This window comes from Antennarius striatus, chromosome 11 (assembly GCF_040054535.1).
Source record: "Antennarius striatus isolate MH-2024 chromosome 11, ASM4005453v1, whole genome shotgun sequence".
NCBI lineage: Eukaryota > Metazoa > Chordata > Actinopteri > Lophiiformes > Antennariidae > Antennarius > Antennarius striatus.
The window spans coordinates 11,891,781-11,911,993 of record NC_090786.1 but is presented as its reverse complement, the minus strand read 5'-3'; the positions used below and the strand labels follow the sequence as shown (position 1 = coordinate 11,911,993).

Here is a 20,213-nt window from a genome sequence, read left to right as displayed (position 1 = left end):
ACGTCAGATCACAGTCTCATATACTCCTTGACAAAGGCTCACATTCCAAAAATATTAAAATATCAATATATTAATATTATTTAAGTACAAATGTGTTATAATAAAAACTGCATATTGGCCTTTCAAAATAGAGACCCTCAATTTTAATCAGATTTAAAACCAATTATTATAATGTATATGATATTATTAGTCCAAGTGCTGCTTTACTGTACATGCATTTTGTAGTTTCATCTGTGGCAATGCTTCATATTTTAATACATTAGTCAAATTCTTCTTTAGTAAAAGTTGAATCTACAAAGCAATAACTGTAAGTCTGGAAAAAGGGAAAAGAACATATTTTGCTCTGGTGCAGTGACTTGTTTACCTGCTGCTTGAGTCCCAAAACGGTCTCTGTGTTGTGCCTCTGAGCTTTGGCTTCATCACTCTCTCCTCCCCACATCAGGTGAGTCTCCTCTCCGTCACGGTACACACAGGGACTGGCCCCGCCCCTTCCTCCCACGCCTCTGCCCTGTTGAAGGGGGAGGCTCATGCACTGCCCCTTCATGGTTGCGATTGTATGAGCGGACAGTGCATCACGGAGACGTGTTGACTCCTCTTCCACGCGGCCCAGCTTCTCCCGCAGCAGCTCAGCTTCGCTCTTCCGCCTCTGGAGCTCGTTCTCACAGACCTCTAGCTCCAGAGATCGTGTCCGGACGGCTGCCTGGGCCTCCTGGGATCGAGCCTGGCTAGCTTGCAGCTCAGAACGGGCTTCTCTCAGCTGGGCCTTCAGCACAACAATGTCTCCAGCTTTTTGGCTGAGCTCAGATTGGATCTCCTTCATCTGTTGCTTAAGTAGAGAGATCTCTCCTGACTTCTGACACACCTGAAAGGACACAGAAGTTATAGAGATAGAGACACAGAGAGAGGTGAAACACTGATGACAGAGCAAACTTTCTATTTCTGGCAGCTTAATAACCGACATTTTGGATTTGACCAGTCAAATCACCCCACAAGCTCAAAGACTTATGGGGTGGGTTTAAACATATTACCTCTGTCACCTTTGACTTAATGTCTTTCAATCAGAGTAGTTTCTCAGAGACAGAGAAAGCAGGAGAAAGATCTGATTCACCTCCCACTTGGTCTCCTCCAGACGTGGTCCCAGCTGGGTCTGTTCCCTCTGGATCGTAGCGCACCGCTGCTCCAGCGTCTCTCTGTCCTGCAGCAGAGAGGCAAAGTCCTCCTGCAGTTTCTTTTTCTCTTGCTGTAGTTGAAATACCTGACAACACAAAGGTCACATTAAATCCCTGTGTGACATTTGTCTTATATAATAAAACACATGAGATATTAGACGAATGCAGCCTCAAAGACTCCTGACTAAAGCATTGAACAAAACTAGCATAAAGCATAAATAATGCCACATAACTGATTTATTCGTACAGGTTCATTTTTAAATGCTAGAGTAACCTACAGCATTTCTTAAATAGATTGATAGATTCATGACAGGCAATGTTCCCCTACACAGATCAGCCAATTTTTGTATAAATGTTTTGAGATTTTTAAATATTCCAGTGTACCTGTAACTGTAGCACCTGCTGAGCCCTCTGGGCCTTCTGAGAAGTCTGCTTCATCTTTGTTGCACAGTTCTGTCTCAGCTCCTCCATCTCACTTTCACAGCGCCGCTGCTTCTCCTCATAGACCTTTCAAAACAAAAAAAAGTCATATTATTGATCTGGAAAAGCTGTAGTATATATGTCAGGCCAGTAGCTGGCAGTGTACTTTTTAATAGTACAGCACAGAATAAGATCTCAGACCTTGTGCAGTAAATCAACATTGAAGAAGCATTAATAAACTCAATAGAGTCTCTAGCACAAATATTGTTTTTTCGTTGTCATCTGTTGTACAGTTTTTCTGTCCACGTGAGGATACGACTGGAACAGCTGCATTGTACCAGTTTACACAATTGTAATAATTGTGACATTTTCCAAAAAACTACACCTTGGAACCCATTTTCTTAAGTTAACATTTTCACACCCTGAAAACACCGTTGTCAGGTAAAGGAATGGCCGACCTGTTCCCGAGTCAAACCATCACGTCTCACCTGGCAGATGGCCGCCTCATTCTCATCCAGATTCTCCCGGAGTTGCTGAAGCTCCAGCTCTCGCTCCCTTAGCTTCTCCTCCAGCTCCCTCACCACTGCCTCATAGCCCTCGACGGGGGGTGGCGAATGCCCACAGGACCCACTGTCTGACAGGGGCTGCCCGCGCCCACTCAGGGACCCAGATCCTGTGCTCTTGCTGGACGAGGAGCGTCCACTGTCTGAGTTAGTGGAGCCATGACCCCCATTTACACCTGAAGTGGTTTGACCCAGGCCTGACCCAGGCTCCACATGGCCCCCGGAGCTGGAACCCTCACTCGGGGCCAGACTGTAGCCTGTGCTGCTGTGAGTAGGGAGGCTTGAGAGAGAGTTCCTCCCTGAGTCCGACATAGAACAGGACTGGCTGCTGCGAGCATTGCGGCCACCGGTGTAGGAGCAGCGCTTCCCTTCAGAGCTGGAACTACTGCTTCCTCCTACGCCGGCTGTGCCGCTTGTGCTGTTGGGTCCTCTGAGGGGCAGCAGGAGGTTGAGGCTAGCCTGACTTTCTGACAAACTGCTGCCCCCTGGCCGCGGTGACAAGTACTGCACAGAATGACGATTCTTGGGAACGACAGGTTTGAACGCTGTAGGACGTATCAGGACTTTCTCCATGTTCTGAAAGTACAAAATAAAACATAAGTATGATAAAAGCTTGATGATACTAATTAGTAATGGAATAAATAAAATTCTTTAGAGAGGGGTTAGTGATAAGCTGGCGGTTAAGTGACAGTGGACATCTGCAGGAAAATGGATGGATGGACATGGAATTTATTCACTGATTTTTCAAAAAAATGTTTTTCAAACATAAATGATAGCTAGATGAACAAGAGAAATGAGAGAAAAGAGAAATCCAATTACAAGGCAGAGACAAGAAAGTAGACAAAAAAGAGGTGGTAATAGCTCCCCAGGTTACATGGTTTGTGGACATTTTCTTTAACCATCTTCCTCAAGGGTCAAAGGCATCACTGAGTGTAACATTGAGATCGATCACGGTGTTTGATCAAGGTGAGTAACTGTGAAATGATCCATCTGTGCCTGCCAGACCAGTTATTAAGCTTTCCTCTGGATCAATAAAAATAAATAGCCTATTAGACAGCTGAAGCATTCTGCTGTAAAACTCATGCTGATGCTACAGAGAAGTTCATTAGCATAGTGTACATCACAGGATCAAGAAGAAGAGAGAGAAAAAAAGACAGTATTTACAGCTTGGAATACTTAGTAGCAATTTTAAAGCAATTTTACAATCCGGTGGTCTTACCTTTTCTAACTGTCCAGACACTGGGATGAGTTTGGGAGGAGGCCCTCCAATGCTTTCATTCAGAGTCCTGTTATCTCTTTGGTCCTCTGAATCACTGCAGGGGCTTGTAGCTGCTGGCACCACATTGTCATTCCAGTCTCCAACTACAAGCTCACCACTCACATGACCATAGTTTCCATTCGCGCTACCCCCTACTGCTCCAGCAACTGTCCCACCACCCGCAACGGCAGCGTTACCAGGCCGGGGCTGCTTCTTGGTGGGTAGTGGTGGAGGCAGAACCTGGGTGTGGGAATTGTTGCTGATAACCAGCAGCTGCTCGAGGGAGCTCCCGCTGCGGAGGGTGTTATCCTGGAGGCGGAAGCAACTGGTGGCCGGCATGGAACGCCGTGACTTGGTAAATTCGCTGGCGGCTCGGCAGTGTCTCTCTTGGTACGTCCGGCCTGATATGAGACTGCTGACCGAACCCATCGCTGTCCCAGAGCTGCACGGTCCACAGGGGCCCGGACAGGGGCCTGAGGGGGAGTGGGATGTTCGTGGCCGACACTGCTGGACGTCAAGACCTGGATTGGGATGGTCAGTCACGGTCACAGGTAGTGCCTGTACAAGAGCCATGGCACTCTGACAGTGTCAGACACACCACGCTCTCTAAAGAGAAAAAGACATTTTTTATTCACACAAGCAACACATGGAGATTTTCTTGTTTTGATTAGTTAGTCTTTCTTCAGAAATTTAAAGAAGTTCTCCCTAATAATTTAATCAGCCTTTTTGAACACATTTATAAGGCAAAAACTGTTGTAGACAGGAATCACAACACATAACAGGTATAGAAATAGGATCCAGTTCAGTTTGCTGAAGCAATGAGAGTCTGTGATGGCACCATTCATCAGGCGGTGTACAGCCACACACAAAGACACAAAGACAACCTAGTCAAAACTGACTTCTGCTAACCAAACATCTTTAAGTAATCACATCAGCTTAAAATTTGCAGAAACAAAAAAAAATGACTTAAAAGGTAATGGATTGTTCCAACTAATGATGTTAATGATTTCGAGTCCACCTAAATGGTTCAGAACAGAGCATCATTAATTCCATCAGTCACACGTGGTGGTTTCTTCTATTCCACATGTCTGCTGCCTGAATGTAACCTACAACAGCAACTACAGCAGGCCACACAAAACATCAATACATTAGAAGTAGTGGTAGATATTTATCTGCTTCTCCTGCTTTTTGCTGTAAAAGTTAGGTTTTGGACTAACAATTAAGATTCTACACAAAGAAGTCAACATCAGACTAAACATCATCGTGTTTGCAATAAATAGGAGGAGAAACCCTTGACAGTTTGACTTGTGTTTCTAATAATGCTAACTAAGTCTTTGCTATAAACCAGGACAGTCTGACAGTGAGCAACGATGCAAAATTCAAAAGCCCTGAATCTGAAGCTGCTGAACAATATTGTGTTGTCTTTCATTTTATTATGTACACTCATTCATTACATTACATTACTCATTCATTACATCACTCATTCATTACTGTAGATGTAACATATTTTGGGTACACCCCAGTGAGATGCTGGATGTCGCTAATGTAATTTGTGAAGACATTTAATTGTAAATTACTTTACTGTCAGCTGTGAATTATAGCTCTAAATGTTTTATCATCAACTTTGAAATGTACATTAAAATGATTAAATAAAAAACAATCAATATTTTTATTATCCAACTGTGACATATTTACTTAAAGTCCATACAAACAAACTTCTTCATAACAATTAAGCCAAATTATCTATTGATTTTTAGGTCAGTTTGCTCTCACATGATTTGCTCATTTGATACATTTCTCCACAGACTCATCTCATCAGGAAAGACTCTTCATTGTTAAATACTCAATATAATGTTGGAGACACCATTGAAAATCGTCAATGTCATTAACAAGGCAGTAGGAGAAAAGACTGAGGATGAAGCAGACAGAATGAGTCATGGTCTTCATCACCAGTCTGAAGCTGTTTTAATGTTCCTGAGTAAACTTGGTGAGCAGTCATTGGTGCTTAACTTCTAACGGAATGAAAAAGACTCCCGGGCACAATGCTCATACACCTATGAAACATTTTTTGAAGAAATTAATAACGGCCTATCTCGGTCACGGCTCTATTTTTAGGGTGTGATATGTGGATACGACTTAACACAACAGCGATTTATGTCTACCAAATAGACAGTATTTTTAGTGATAGTTGCCTGAGCAGACGGCGCCGGGACATGAATCCTCAGTCTGTCACACCACGGCCAACAGGAATAATCCAGCTATGGAGCAAACCCATGCATAAACATTCACACTAAAATCATGTGTCAAAAGCACATCTGCAAAATCTTCTGATGAAAGAAAGTGTTAGAAACTATGCCATCGAATTTGGTGGAGTGATTAGATCAGACTGTAACTCCTTCACATTCACAAACAAAACACATTAATGATGCAAAACAGCTCCTTCTATGTTCATGTTCGGCATGCTCCACATGAAGTCGCTGTTACACCAGAGTCTGATATACTCTACAAAGAATGCTTGCATCTCTAGAACAAAGTGTCGTTCCACCAATAGCTGACCAGTCTTCATACCTGTTCCAAATATCCACATGAGAGAAGGAGTGGAAACAATTCACAAATGGGAATAATATGTCATTTTCAGTAAATCCTCAATGTATTCAAGGTATTTGGATTAAAATTTCGCCTAATTTTCTCAACATCTCGGTTAGTCACTATCTATAATAAAAGTGGTTGACCAATTGTATGTCCGGACACTTTTCTAAAATGTCATCCAAAACGTGTTTGTTTCAAAGGTTTGCCTCAAAATAAAGCACTGCTTTCACTGTGTGAAGTGTACAGTACATGCTCATCAGCAGAAGCAACTCAATTCAGATATAAAGAAACTGTGAGAGGAAGAGTTTTTAAACCCTCTTCAGCAATACAAAGACACTTTTGGGAAGCACACTGATGCTCTTTGTCAACCTTTTTGTTGTTACTTTCCCAAACAGTCAGTGAACACAGAATACATGCTGTGACTTCAAGTCTGCAGAGGTCATAAAGTATGTAGGACCTGAAATTGTGTACAAGACAACACCACAAAAGGGTCCATTACTCCTATTTTCCTTTGAGTGCATTCAGGTTTGACCACTTCTGCCTTGACACTTTGTTCAATGACATGCATACCTAACCTGTAAGATGCAAGCATTGGATATGAACATTGGAAAATACAGGAATCAGAAAGTAGCCAAAGAATACAGAGGAGGCAATGATGCCGACAAGACAGTAGGTGGTCCAATACAGTCGAAAATCCCACAATCTAACCCTGACTGTGACACAGTAGACACAGAAAAACACATAATGCAGCCTCATATTTGGAAGAAAAACAGCCTGTAGGGATTTTAGGTGATATCATGCAGCGCCTCATGAGGAACTGTGGAGAAATTTTATGTTTTATTCTAACTAGTCCTCAATAGTGAGTCCGCGGGTTTGGTAATTCCTGACATTTGATCTTTTGAGAGATTTCAGAGATTTAGTCTTTTTTATATGACCTGTTGAAGTAAGTCCATTGCTCACTGTCCTGTATAAAACCTACAAAGGCAGAATTGGTGTTTCTACAAATGCGGCATGTTGCAAGGGTAATTAGGACAGGATGGGTTAGGTTTAGGTTTTGACTTTCTATTGATGTATTGCATGTATGACTCACAACTGGGAAAGAAATGTCCTCAAAGTGAGGAGGAATTGATGTCCTGAACAGAGGTTGAGGTCAACCACAAAGTGATAGGAAGGTACACGATGCTTACTATGACAAAATAATAAAGCAACAAAACCTACTTCCACCTTTTATTTTGAGTCCCCACCTCTCCTTCACTCCTAGCTTTGACAAGGACCTCTAAAGGCAGCGATAATAGAATTAACAACCCTCTGTGACCATCAACTGTGACCCCAAAGCCCTTACCCTCGTGACCCCCTGATGAGTAAAGGGGAGGTAGCGTAATTCTGTCCACCCACTGCTGTGACTTCTAAGGACCTTTGTGTTGTTCTGGCTACTCAGGCAACAAATCCTTAAAGTTAATCTCCCACAGTGATGTAGCTCTCTCGATGTTTCTAAAAGTTATTGAAGCCCTCCTCTCCTCCCCTTCTTAGCTGCATTCCTCTGACAAAATGAAAAAAAACAAAACTTTTAGTATTGCTCAACCTGCCCTCACCGCTTCCTGTACCTTCATCATTACACTCATCCTTTCTCTGCTGTGAGCACAAGACAGGCAGACAAAAAACAGCCATGACTAAAAATAGAAACCATCTCAAGTGCCTGAAATTATTGTGATAGTCTTTCATGAGGCGTTTCTCTCAGTGAGGCATTTGATTTGATGTTTAAAAATAAACTGCAATACAGTTCAGCTATAATGGGGTCAACCTGAGGCCACCTAGCATTGTATCCTGACATTCTGAAACTATTAAATGATACTTAATGGTTTCAAGACAGCCCCACTCCTCCGAACATGAACTGTCCATGGACCAAGAGGTTGTTTGTCCTCACCAACCACATGATACCAGCTGGCTTGGAATGAGTAAGAAAGATGTTGCCAGGTAGTTACCCAACAATATCCAGTTATGGGGTCGGTGATGGGGAAATAATCTCATCATGATAGGTCTGTTAATAATCCAGTATTCCGAAGAAGATGCCCATAGATCACCCTTAGCAGTCGCACACAACCTCCAAGCTTTTCCGGACACGGCTTGCCTCAGAACAGAGTTAACAAAGTAGTCATGAAGCACCAGAAAAAGAAGTGGGTTGAGAGGTGAGACCACAAAGGCAGGCTGGGTGGGGGTGATGTTCAAGGGTCTTGTGGAATTCCAACACCAGATCCAAGACCCCTGAACTTTTCATAGAATTGGGCAGCTATATTTGGTCATTATTGGCCACGAAACTGTCAGAGTTCAAATACCTTAAGATCCCACAAGCAAAAGATTTAATGTGAAGGATCATTTCTGATCTAAGTACATATTTACCAGAGTTTAAGTTAATCTGAAATACTGTCTTGTAAGACACAAAGCGGCATTCAACTAGAAATAAACATGCAATTGTGGTGTGGCCTCGCGATACGCTAGTGATCACCCTAACCCTAACCCTCTGACCTGTGGCCAGCTGGGATGGGCACCAGCACCCCCTGTAAAGTGGATGAAGACGAGACGATTATGGTCTCTCATCTTCAAGAAAATGGATGGATTGATGGATGGATCTGATTGTGAACATGGCCATAAACATCTTAAGAAAACAGCTAAATTGGGCTTCAATAATGTATTTGTTTGCACCACCCCAACATTTAGATGGTGTCTAACAGTGAACAAAAATACACCAAAAGAAGGACTTACAAATCAGTGTAGCACACATCAGTCAGCAGTCAATATCAAAAACCTTCAACAACACCCCAGTATACCAGAATAACTCAATACTCCAAGCCCAAACAAACAAGATGTTAAAAAATTATAGGAAGTGCCAAATAATCAATAGACAAAGCAAAAATTTACTTTAAAATGATAATTAAACTTAACATGAAACTAATGGTAATAGCAAAATATTCCTGGGGTGTGTTTTCAGGTCTTTCACTTCCTTCCCCTCTTTCATCCCTCTTTCCTGTTCCGCACACTCTTCACTTACATCCCTTTCCCCTCTTCCTAGCTTCCTATGCTGTATTTTTGCTACACTGTTCTCCTGTCACTCTTTCCTTCTCCATCCCCCCTTTCCTACAACAGAGCCCTTTACAAAACTGCCCTATCTTTAACAACAGCACTGCAGTGTGACTAATCAAATGCAAACCCAAGCTGAAGTAATACATATACTAAATTGGAATGATATACTAAATTGAAAGACCAGAACAATAGGTAGAAAACATAAAACTATCACATCATGGCTTGAGAGAGGGCAAAAATATCAACAGGCAAGAAAGAAACAGAACCAATTATTTAAAAAATGACAAAGACTAAATGACTGAAGTAGGGAGAAAATCACCTGGTGAAATGAGTCACATTAGTCCTCGACCACTGCTGACAAAAGAAAATCGACAAGTAGAAGGAAGGCAGCAGTGCGCTGACACACAGGGCACCTCACCAGGGTAATCAGTCCGCATCTCATCTACTCAGACTTTTATTTGTTATGCATTTCCTTGCTGAAGCGCCAAAATAAAACTTCAAACAGTACAGAAAACGTTACTGGAATTAATTCAGTCTATGCCACTGTAAAATAGAGAAGAATTTTATGTTCAGCCAGATGACCTGAGGTCATAATACAGTGTGCTTCTATTCGAACACAATGAGCAGCCAATTATACGTGAGTGGTCACTCACTGTCACATATCCCCCACATCCCTCTCACTGTGACTGCGATCGATAAATGCATGCAGATTTACTCAGCCCTCATTAGCCCATTGCCGTAGTGCCAAAAGGCCTTTCATTCAAACCAGGAAGATATTGTCCTCATTGGCAAAGGATCATGGTCGACATTGTCGCTGAACAAAAGTTGTGAGTTCTATCATCCAGGCTAATGCAGAGCTCTGACATGCTTAAACTGGGTTTTCTGTCCTTACACAAAGGACAGATAAAGCTTCTACAGTCTGAGTAAATGCTAACAGCTCCAAAAAATCAACTTGTTGCTGTTTCAAATGTTAGCCACTTCTTTGGTTTGAAAGCAGCGCACTGGCAGCAGAGTCCCACATTTTAACAAACGGGGTGAAATGAAATGGAGAGACAGGACGAGTGGGAAAGGATGGAAGGATGGAGGGGAAAAAGTGAGTGAATGGGTGAATGAGTGAGTGAGTTTTGTGAGTGTTTGACAGTCTGACAGCGGACATGTTGGCTCCTTAGCATCTCATAGCATCTGGCCTCAATTCAGACATGAGAGGCTGCTGGAGAGCGGGGTGACTAGAGCCTAGATTCCTCCTCTTTCTCCATCAAACACTCATGACTGAAGAGGAACACCCCATGGGGGTTGACAGAGAGAGCAGCCTGCAATCTCGTGAAACTGAATGACATGAAAGGAGCGACACAGCCTGTGAATACATGCTGGTCATCTGGGAACAGAAGCTGCCAATCATATTCTTATTTATGAGTATGGAATGTTACTTTTACAAAGTGTGGTTGTTCATGAGTTGTTCTATAAGCTCCTCCACAGAGAGCATCTGCTGCCTAAATAGACAGAGACTGCATGCACATTGTGCAAAGCACATGGCCAAGTTCAATCTGAATTTCATTCTACTGTACAATATGTACCACCGTTTACCTATGACCATTAATCAACAAGTAAGTGCAAACTTTTTATTAGTTTTCAATGTCTACGCATCCTCTAATTCAGAGATCTACTATACAACTGCAACTACTGCTACTACTACAACTACTATCACCACCACTACTACTCCTACTACTACTACCACCACCACTACTGCTATTACTACTACTACTACTACTACTACAACTAGTACTACTACTACTATGACCACTACTACAACTACTACTACTACCACTGCTTCTACAACCACCGTTACTACTATAACAGTACTATTACTATGACCAACACTACTACCACCACCACTACTACTATCACGATCACTACTACTGTTAATACTGCTACTACTCCTACTACTACTACTACTACTGCTGCTGCTGTTATTACTACTACTGCTACTGAGTCTCTGGAACAGACAGAAGACCTCATACTGTCTTTAAAGTTTTTAATACTGGATATTCCTTTCAGTTTGCACAAAAAAGTACTGACTCTGCATACAAGGACTGAGTCACAGAGGTGCTGGTTTACCATCATGAGAGGAAACTGAAGTAACAGCATGTGAAAAAAGGGAGGACCTGGCTAGCATCCCTGCTCCAATCCAATGCTCCAATGTTGGATTTTCCAGGAGGATTTCCAGCCCCTGACAGTTATCCAGTTATCGGTCAGTGGTCAGACATTGGAAATACTGAGAATACCAGTGGTGAAGATATAGAGATTAGTCTGGTGGACTTCAGCTTGTCAGGATCAATTATTAGTTCAACTTAACTCAAACATTGGCTTTAAGACAATAACAGTGGATAGCTACAATTTCTTATCACTGCAGGAGTTGGTCATTTGGTCTTTAGCGTTGTTTCCTGGAGTGTGTTCAGGAAAGTCCAGGTGCTCTGGCTGCTCTGACTCTTAATTGTCCTTAATGTGGACAGAATAGTAAAGTTTTCCTTCCGTAACTTCCCCTCCTCCCTCCTGCTGCTTTGGCTATGTGAGCAGAGCAGGTCTATTGTTTTAGCTCACAGACGCTCAAGAGAAGGGACCTCTGATTTCACAATGAGAGCAAAAACACTTTGACTGACAATGTGGCCGAGAGCATTATACCCACTATCAGGGTGTGGAAAAGTAGGCCACAGTATCTGAAACGGCTCAGCAAAGGTTTCATTTAGTATGAAATCACAGATCATAGAAGCAGAACATAACACGTTCTATGCCACCCACAATCACGCGCACGTGCGCGCGCACACACAGACACACAGACACAGACACAGACACAGACACACACACACACACACACACACACACACACACACACACACACACACACTAAATACATCCAGGCAAATGAGTTCCACAGCAGCTGTTACATAAGCAGCGACGCCACAGTTAAAATGTGCCAGCCTCGATGTATAATTCATTTCCACTCATTGGAGACAATATCTGACGTGGAAAATGGCAAATGTGCAGACGTGCTATTCCTGCTGCTGTAAACCAGAGGAAGATGGAGGGGGAACAGACTGGCATGGAAAACACTCATTCAGCAAAGAAAAGAAGCCAAGCTGACTCTCTGTCTCTTTATCATCCTCTGTTTCTGTCTCTCGCCTTCAGGGTTCCATCATGCTTCTCAACTCAAGCTTAACATAAATACTTGGCATGACAATTAGCTCAACGGGATTACTGAGAAGTAATGGATGCGAGGCAAGGTTGGGTCGAATCAGAGTCCGCTTTCAAAGGTTTTCAGTTTTCAGGTTTCTTGTTTAGTGGAACATAAAGGCATTTTAGTTGGGAAATATGTGGTTTTATTTTATTTATTATCATACCAAAAGAGCAAAGATTCCACTGTGTTGAAAGTATGCAGTACTTTCACCTCACATTCTGTCTGTTCTGTGACATTCAATCCTGTCACGTCATTTCCTCACCACCAGTACTTTAATGGGACTAAAAAAAGGATGATGTTGGACAAATCAAAGTACTTCACTAACTAAGAAGCTGATCCCAAGTGGAGCTGGCTATGGAAACCTAACCCTACATGGAAGAATATGAGGAAAAACTTAAGAAGTATGAGTCAATGTAGCTGAAAAGGGTCAGGAATGTAACCTGCAAACCGTGACACACGTTTACCTCATTTGTTTTGTTCAGAAAGGATGAGGTAACCCATCTTCTCCATCATCGTCTCCGTCAAATTTACCTCAGCCCTCGGGTGAAATTTTGCTTTAATGTTGGCATCTGGACAACCGCCTGTTTCCAGCAGCTAGGTGTAGGGATTGAAACGTCACTGTCTGTATCTGTGCCAGATTCTTCCTTGGGTAATTACAGTCTTCACTCAAGCATGTTCTCAAATGAAACCTCAACATGACAGGCCACGACAGACAGCTACTACAAAGAGTTGAGTAATGGATGGCCACCGCACTGCACTGAATGTAAACATATCCGCTTACACATCACTTTATCCTCACAAAGTTGATGAGAAACTACAAAATATAGCCCATGGCACATGACGAATACTTACGTGCCTGTTCCTACAAAAGTGCCTCATCATCAAAAGAAGATCTCCTTTAAATCTTCTTGACAAAAATATGTTTTGTTCAGGTCAAACGTCTCGGATGCCATCAAATTGTCTGGTTTGAACATACAGTATCAGCTACCTCATCGTCGTCATCATCATCATTACATGGACATGGATTGAATAACACCTTGCTGTGCCTCCTCTTTCTGCTTCCCCTTAAAAGTGAGTGTGTTGCAACAATTAAGTTTTAAGAAAATCAATAAGGATGGGATGGCTGCAAAAACATGGCAGTCTGCAAAATCTGCAAGACAGAAGTGAATCCTCAGGAGGTTCATATCCGATTGATGCTCTAGCAGAGGACTGCAGCTCAAATCACATACTTCCTTTAGGGCATGTCAAAATATAGAATTTTGAAATGTAGAAAACTACAAATAACACAAAACTTGCTGGATACTTCTCAGCCTCAGTGGCCATCTTTGCTATGTTGCAGAAGGAGAGGAGTTTTTGAGACTGAGGCATCCAATGAGGCGACTGCCAAGAGAACAGGAACACATACAGTACATGTTAAGCAAAACAGGGAGCACATTCGACTGTTCATTCTCAATAATTGTTGCAATCAAATGTTGCAGCCATTAACTCCATAAGAGCACTACAGTTGCATCCAATCTGAGATGTTATACCATCAAAATCTACACACTACACACTTAAGTGTACAAATATTAAAGTACATAGTAGTGTAACCACAGAAGTGATTTGAGACACAGCTGTTGTCATCTGAGAGGAAAGGCCCATCGAGATGTCAATGGTCAAACATGGCAACACCAACAGGATAAAAATACAAATCAAAGTCACCAAACGCACAGAACTTAAAGACAGCTGCCACATCAAGAGCTTAGAAATTTGTTGACTGATGAATTTTGAGATCTTATCGACGCACTGGACCACAAATGCGTAATGCCAAGCAAACACCTCCCTGATGTAAAAATAATACATATGCATGAGATAAGAGTCATCGCACATTTCAAACCAGCAGAACAAATATCAAACCCTACACATCTGAAAATAAACCTGTCTCATGTGATATTGAGTTAAATGACTGCAGTAGAGGTCATTCAGAATTACACAATGATACTAATTTATGAATCATTTACTAGCTTTCTAACATTGTTTACTTCTGTGACTCCTTAAAACAATAAATCTAAATAGTATCTGAGGAAGAACCAAAAATCATTAAACATGTTGACAGCAGGACATCCTCTAATAACTTTCTGATGTGTTTAAAGAACAGCTACTGTTACACTGATTTATGACTGCATGATTTGTAGGATGGATTCAAGATCAAAAAGAATCAAAGTGTCAAAAAGACAAAAACTCAATCAAATCAATTGATCATTAAGTATAGTAAAACACCAGTTAATCCTTACACACAGTTTAAACCTCAAACGTGTGTGGATCCAGGGCTGGTTGTCCCTGTCTCATTTAGGCCTTTGCTCTCCAGGGTCATTGAAAGCAGCATTAGTTGTAACAAGTTAAGAATCCTGACTTAAACTAGTCCCACTTAAGTGATCGAACCACCCAGTTTCAAAGACTAGTTCCCAATGTGAATCAGCATGAATGGGCCAGCTGAGCAGAAACTTATCTCAAACTCTTTCATTTCCACACCTTGCATTAATGGCTGTTAAACTGACACCCTGTTCAGCGGCGTCACACACACACCCCAGATGTTCATGAATACAAAGTTTTACTCGAGCTAAATTTTCCTCATGTAAATGAAGGCAAACTGGGTTATAAAGACCAGGGTACAGAGTTGGGGTGAACAACCCCCTACAGACACACACACACCTCTGCAGACACATGCAAACACTCAGCACTCACCCCAGTGAGCGCCCTGCATCGCTGCCTCCACTTGTCTCTGTTTTCCCTTAAAAAAACCTTTTAAAAAAACCCAAACGTAAAAATCACTCCAATCTGTGTTGGCTCAGATTTCCCCGTCTCTCCTTGTTTGCCCAGTCCTCCAGCGCGTCTCCCCGACACTGAAGCCTCCTGCCGTGGTCTCTGAATCACACCACAACTTCATATGTCAGCATGAGGACTTTCAAATGGAAGCCCCCTTATTTTCCCTGTCCTATCCTCTCCTCCATCTCACTTCTCTCCACTGTTCCTCTTCTCAGCTTTCCTTCCCTGCTGTCTGCCTTAGCACCGCCTCCCCCTCCTCCTCCTCCTCCTCTTCATTGCTCCCTCCCCTCTCTCATTTTTGTCTGCCATCCCCCTGCCTCTAGTTTCTAGTTTCCCTCTCTTTTGGCACACGGACACTTTAGTCTCCTCCCCCTTCTCTTTGGAGCCTGGGTTTCATCCAGTCCTCCTGTTTCACACAAATATTTTCTGCATCAATGCAATCCTACATCAGATTGAGTATTTTTAGAAATGCTATCCACTACGTCTGTTTAAGCTGCAGACATCAGGAGAACCTTTGACACTTACAAACAGCCATCCTTTGGCTAAATGAAAATGCAGTAACGCAAAATTGTGGATTTATCAAACAACACTGACCACATCCAGAGCTACAGCGACTACAGGCGGGCATGGGGTAATTAACTTAGAGTGTAATGCATAACATGTTTATGCTCATCCTTCCTCACATGTTTTCACATCCATGTGAGGGTGAGCAGGACGGCATGTGAGTGTTAATGAGGGAGTTTTGAGTAACGCATCAACATTCATATTTGGGAGTGAAGTAGATATAGCAGAAGGCAGCAAACAGCTTAATTACATTATCATTTTTGTGATGGCTTCAGGGAACATCTACCTCTGACCTGATCATCAAGGATCTCAATGATTAGACAAGAGTTTTACATTTCGGCAGCCTTCGCGCTTGAGCAGGTGTCTGGATTGCCAGAATTATCTTGCAGTATTTTACCCGACCAATGTAGGAAAACCTGAATTCATTACATTTAAAATCATACACAAGAGAGAAACACTGCACTTGGCCTGTGTTTTGACAGATATCAATGTTGGGTTAATGTTTACGCACGACTTTGACTGAAATATCTCTGAAATCGTTTATGGGTTTCCTTTACATTTTAAAAAGATGAATCCTAATCAGTCAGGTGATCAATGATGTCACACTCAAACAGCAAAGCCAAAGTTAGTTCAGGCATGTCTGCAAACAAGTCTTGATAATCCAAACAGCTGAATTTTTTAATTGTCTGTCAATTCATCATTTACCAATCTTTTAAGCACTGAGGTATTTACCTGTTAATTACATACAGTTCTGCTGTGTGGCACAAGAAAATAAAAACTCCAGTTTTATTGTACTTCCATGGTAAACCAGTTACAGGTCTGAATCGGAGGAGAGGGGAGTGTGACTTTCTCTTTACTGGAATGTCCCTGAGCCTCCCTCTAAGTCCCGTGGTGATATAACAAGTGTAGTGACTCAATACAGCCCACCTCCATGGCCAAAACCCAACACCGGAAGCTTTCAGTCTTTGTGCGTGTGTGTGTGTGTGTGTGTGTGCGTGTGTGTGTGTGTGTGTGTGTGTGTGTGTGTGTGTGCGTGTGTGTGTGTGGTTGTACAAACTCTGTATGGCCATTTAGTGTTTCAGCCTGACGTGAGTCATCACAGAGCAGGAGGCTGGACTCGACCTTAAAGTGAAGCTGGAAAAGTACTTCACACTTAACAAGAACACTTTCAGGGGGATGACTGAAGTCTTATTTAGTACTGTATATCTACTGCTTGTCAGCCTACATCATAAAATTTGTCACTTAATTGATTTATAACGTCTGCACTCCTTCCCTTTTCAAGAAAATGGTCTGTTTGATTCTAAGTTTCTCTTCATGAGGAAGACTATCACATGGCTTTGCCACAATCAGGTCAACAATATTAGCATTGTCTGCCATTGCTTGCACCTTGCTAGCTGGCTAGTTTACTCTGACATAGCCAACAATATGAATGACTGAATGAACTAACAATAGGACATTAAACTCAAACAAGAAAATGTTGAAATTATGATTAATTACGTTGTGTTTTATTTTTAGAGTAAGATATGAGCAATGGAAATGATCAAACAATTTCGCCAAGCAAATACCAGGAAATGGGTTGCAGTTTGTCTTTCAGCTTCCCTTCTATAATCCATGATGGGACTGGTCTCCCAACTATCAAGACGGTGTAAATCTCAAAATAGCTGTTAATGAAAAAGGGAGTCAAACTTGACTTATCCTCCAATCATCATGCCGAAGCTCAGCTTCCAGGTCTGCAAGTGAAGCCCACTGCTCCATTCACCCCAGAGATGCAAACGTCCCAGGGCGGGACAGAATTGTGGCATTTGTCCAGTGACCATTGAGTTTTGAGGTAGTAGAAAAAACAGCTCCATGCAGTCCCACTGAATCAAAAGGACGCTCGACTTCTACTGGAAAAGAAGTTAAGAAGTTTTCTGAGCAAACTCGTCTCTGAGACAAACATGTTCTGACGCATTTGTAGTCAATGAAATGTTAACACAACACTATAAATTTGAGCACTGAATTTTTGACAATTTAGGGGACGCAGAGCTTCCCTTGCAGTCTTAGAGAAATTGATTCTGTCACTCACATTACATTTTCTTATTTCACAACTCAAAACACAACACAATTCAGCATTCAGCAGCTATAGAAACTTATTATGACTTAATAGGAGTCAGTTTCTGGCAACCCGATGCCTCCTTTTCACTCTGTTTTGATCTCTTTAGCCTTTTTGATGTAGCCTGTTTGATGCAGGACTACTGCAGGTTAATTCTGCACAATTCTGTATAAAGCCTTCATGATGAGTTATTGGGCAGCATGGGCGTGCACTGGATTTCGATGTTGCCTCGCAGCAAGAAGGTCCTGGGTTTAATTTCTGTATATGCAGACTTTGTTTGTTCTCCCCATGTCTGTATGGCTTGTCCAATTTCCTTTCACCCCAACATGCACTTTGGGCAACTGGTCTCGCAAAATTGTTAATAGGTGTGATTGTGAGCCTGAGTGGTTGTTTGTCTTACCTATGACCCTGTGATGAGCTGGCATCCTATCTGACGTGTACCCCGCTTCTCACCCATACCAAGCTTAGCTAGTCTTTATAAGATCCAAAAGAGGGGTAAATGGCTGTAGATCAGACCATTGTGATCGTCTGGTCTACAAGAAAATAGATGACAATGATGGATGGATGATGATATAGATGATGAGTCATTTTTCATCCATCTCTGAACCACCAGTGGAGGCAGTAACACCTCTGAATCAACAGTTGTTGGTTTGAAGTGTAAACAACGTGAGATCCACAACTGTTAAATTTAATTACACGGCAGCTAGGAGCCATTAGCTGCTAATTCCAAGAAAATGTACGAGTACTAGAAAACCTTTCATTTCGAGGCAGAAAGTGTTCTGAGATGTCGAGCTGAAGACGAGCGCAGCCATGATGGGAGAAGCAAGATATGTGGCTCTTCAGCTAATTTGATATCTTTTGCTGGTGATCATCTTTGCCTACAATAATCCCTTGCGTATTCATGCTTCAAGATGAACGGCTTCAATTCATTGCGGATTTTTAGTCGGTATTCACATGATACTGTACGCGCATGCTATTGGCTGACAGCATCCGGAAGTGCGCTGTGTTCCGAGACTCAAAGAACACAGCGCACTTCCATGTATTAAAGAAACACTTAAAACTGCTTTAAACAGTCTGTAAGAGTGTGGGAAAAGGTAATACAGATACAAGGTGGTTTAATATCAGTATGGGGAGGGTTTATAAACGTTTAAACTACCATAAAGAATAAAATAAATAGCTTGTCGCTATATCATGGAATTTCATTTTTTGCAGGTGGTCCTGGAACGCATTAACCATGAATAACAAGGGATTACTGTATGTGACTAAAATTACATGCTGCAGGAAGTACTGAGAGCAGCAGTCAGCAGCAGCCTGACCAACTCTCACCTGTATTTACATTGCATTACTAATTAGATCTAATGAGACAGGGCCTGTTGGTGGCAGGAGAGGTAGAAGAGGAGGAAACACACCTTTTATTATCCATCTTGGGGAATTTGCCTTTTCACTCTTACTGATGCATTTTTACAGTATTTGTTAGTACAGGCCCCTAAAACAAACAAACAACAAACACCAGGGGCCTGTAAGCATGCATTTAATACAAAGAAATCATTGGGAGGCTAAGTGATGGGTCACAACTTTGGGGTGTGCCCCAAATGAGCAGCTTGTAGGTGCGACGGCACCTTGCTCAAGGGCGCCTCGGCAGTGACTGGGGGCTGACATCTCCTGCTGTCAGCTCACACTCCAAGGATTGGTGGCAGGAGCGAGACTCGAATCACCAATGTCTGATCATAAGGCGTCCTCTCTACCACTGAGCTACTACTGCCCCAAGGGAGAGGTAGCGCATGGCAGAGAGGAGAAATCAAACATAAGTTGATCAGGGTACAGAATATACTCATGTTGTAAGGCTATATCTGTTGGCCCCTCCTAGGCAGGTGGTGGGTATGATTGTAGGAGAGCTGATGAATGAAGGGGACAGCTGGGCTGGACTAAAGAGAAGACAGAAGAGACAGCGGATCTGTAATGGAGGAGGGAGGAAGAGGAGAAGAAGACAGCTGCTGCTTCGTTGACCACACATGATTATCACCCCACATATCTCACAAACACTAGCCTTCAGTGTGAGGCCTTGGAGCTGATAGCAACAATGAGGAGATAATGCCAGGAGTCAGTGTTGTCTGGATGTGATTGTCCAAAAAACAAAACAGACACTGTGCTAAAGCTGTACATTGTTTAGAGAAACCAACATGATAAATGAAGTTATTTATAAGGTGAAAAAATTATTGGACTGAACAGAAAATGACAACTTCACTGACTTCTTTATGGTCACCCGGCTGTTGTTTGGAAAACACGGGGTCAGCCACAAATTCCTGACCCTGTGACCCCTCTTCTCCTCCTGCTTCTCTCCTCCTCCACTTCATGTGTCACACTCCAACAGCTATCTATCTCCAAAAACAATTCTTAACACCACACTTCAAAGATAAAAGGCCAGGAGCTGCATTTCCATAAA

The 20,213-nt window shown here is 42.3% G+C and overlaps 1 protein-coding gene across 4 annotated transcripts in view; it reads right to left on the bottom strand.

Annotated features, from left to right (window-relative positions):
• Nucleotides 1-20,213, bottom strand: part of lzts2a (leucine zipper, putative tumor suppressor 2a) — a 43,517-nt gene that overhangs the window by 3,150 nt on the left and 20,154 nt on the right. For 2 of the 4 annotated variants that reach the window (XM_068327524.1, XM_068327521.1), the window contains 5 exons: nt 3,372-4,016; nt 2,078-2,728; nt 1,554-1,676; nt 1,109-1,255; nt 365-862 (listed from right to left, as the gene is read on the bottom strand). In XM_068327524.1, the coding sequence (XP_068183625.1) occupies nt 365-862; nt 1,109-1,255; nt 1,554-1,676; nt 2,078-2,728; nt 3,372-3,983 (2,031 nt within the window). In that variant the 5' untranslated portion in view covers nt 3,984-4,016. Of the gene's footprint in view, nt 1-364; nt 863-1,108; nt 1,256-1,553; nt 1,677-2,077; nt 2,729-3,371; nt 4,017-15,033; nt 15,300-16,410; nt 16,526-20,213 lie in introns of those variants that run through there. The other 2 variants (XM_068327525.1, XM_068327523.1) reach the window with 2 other exon arrangements.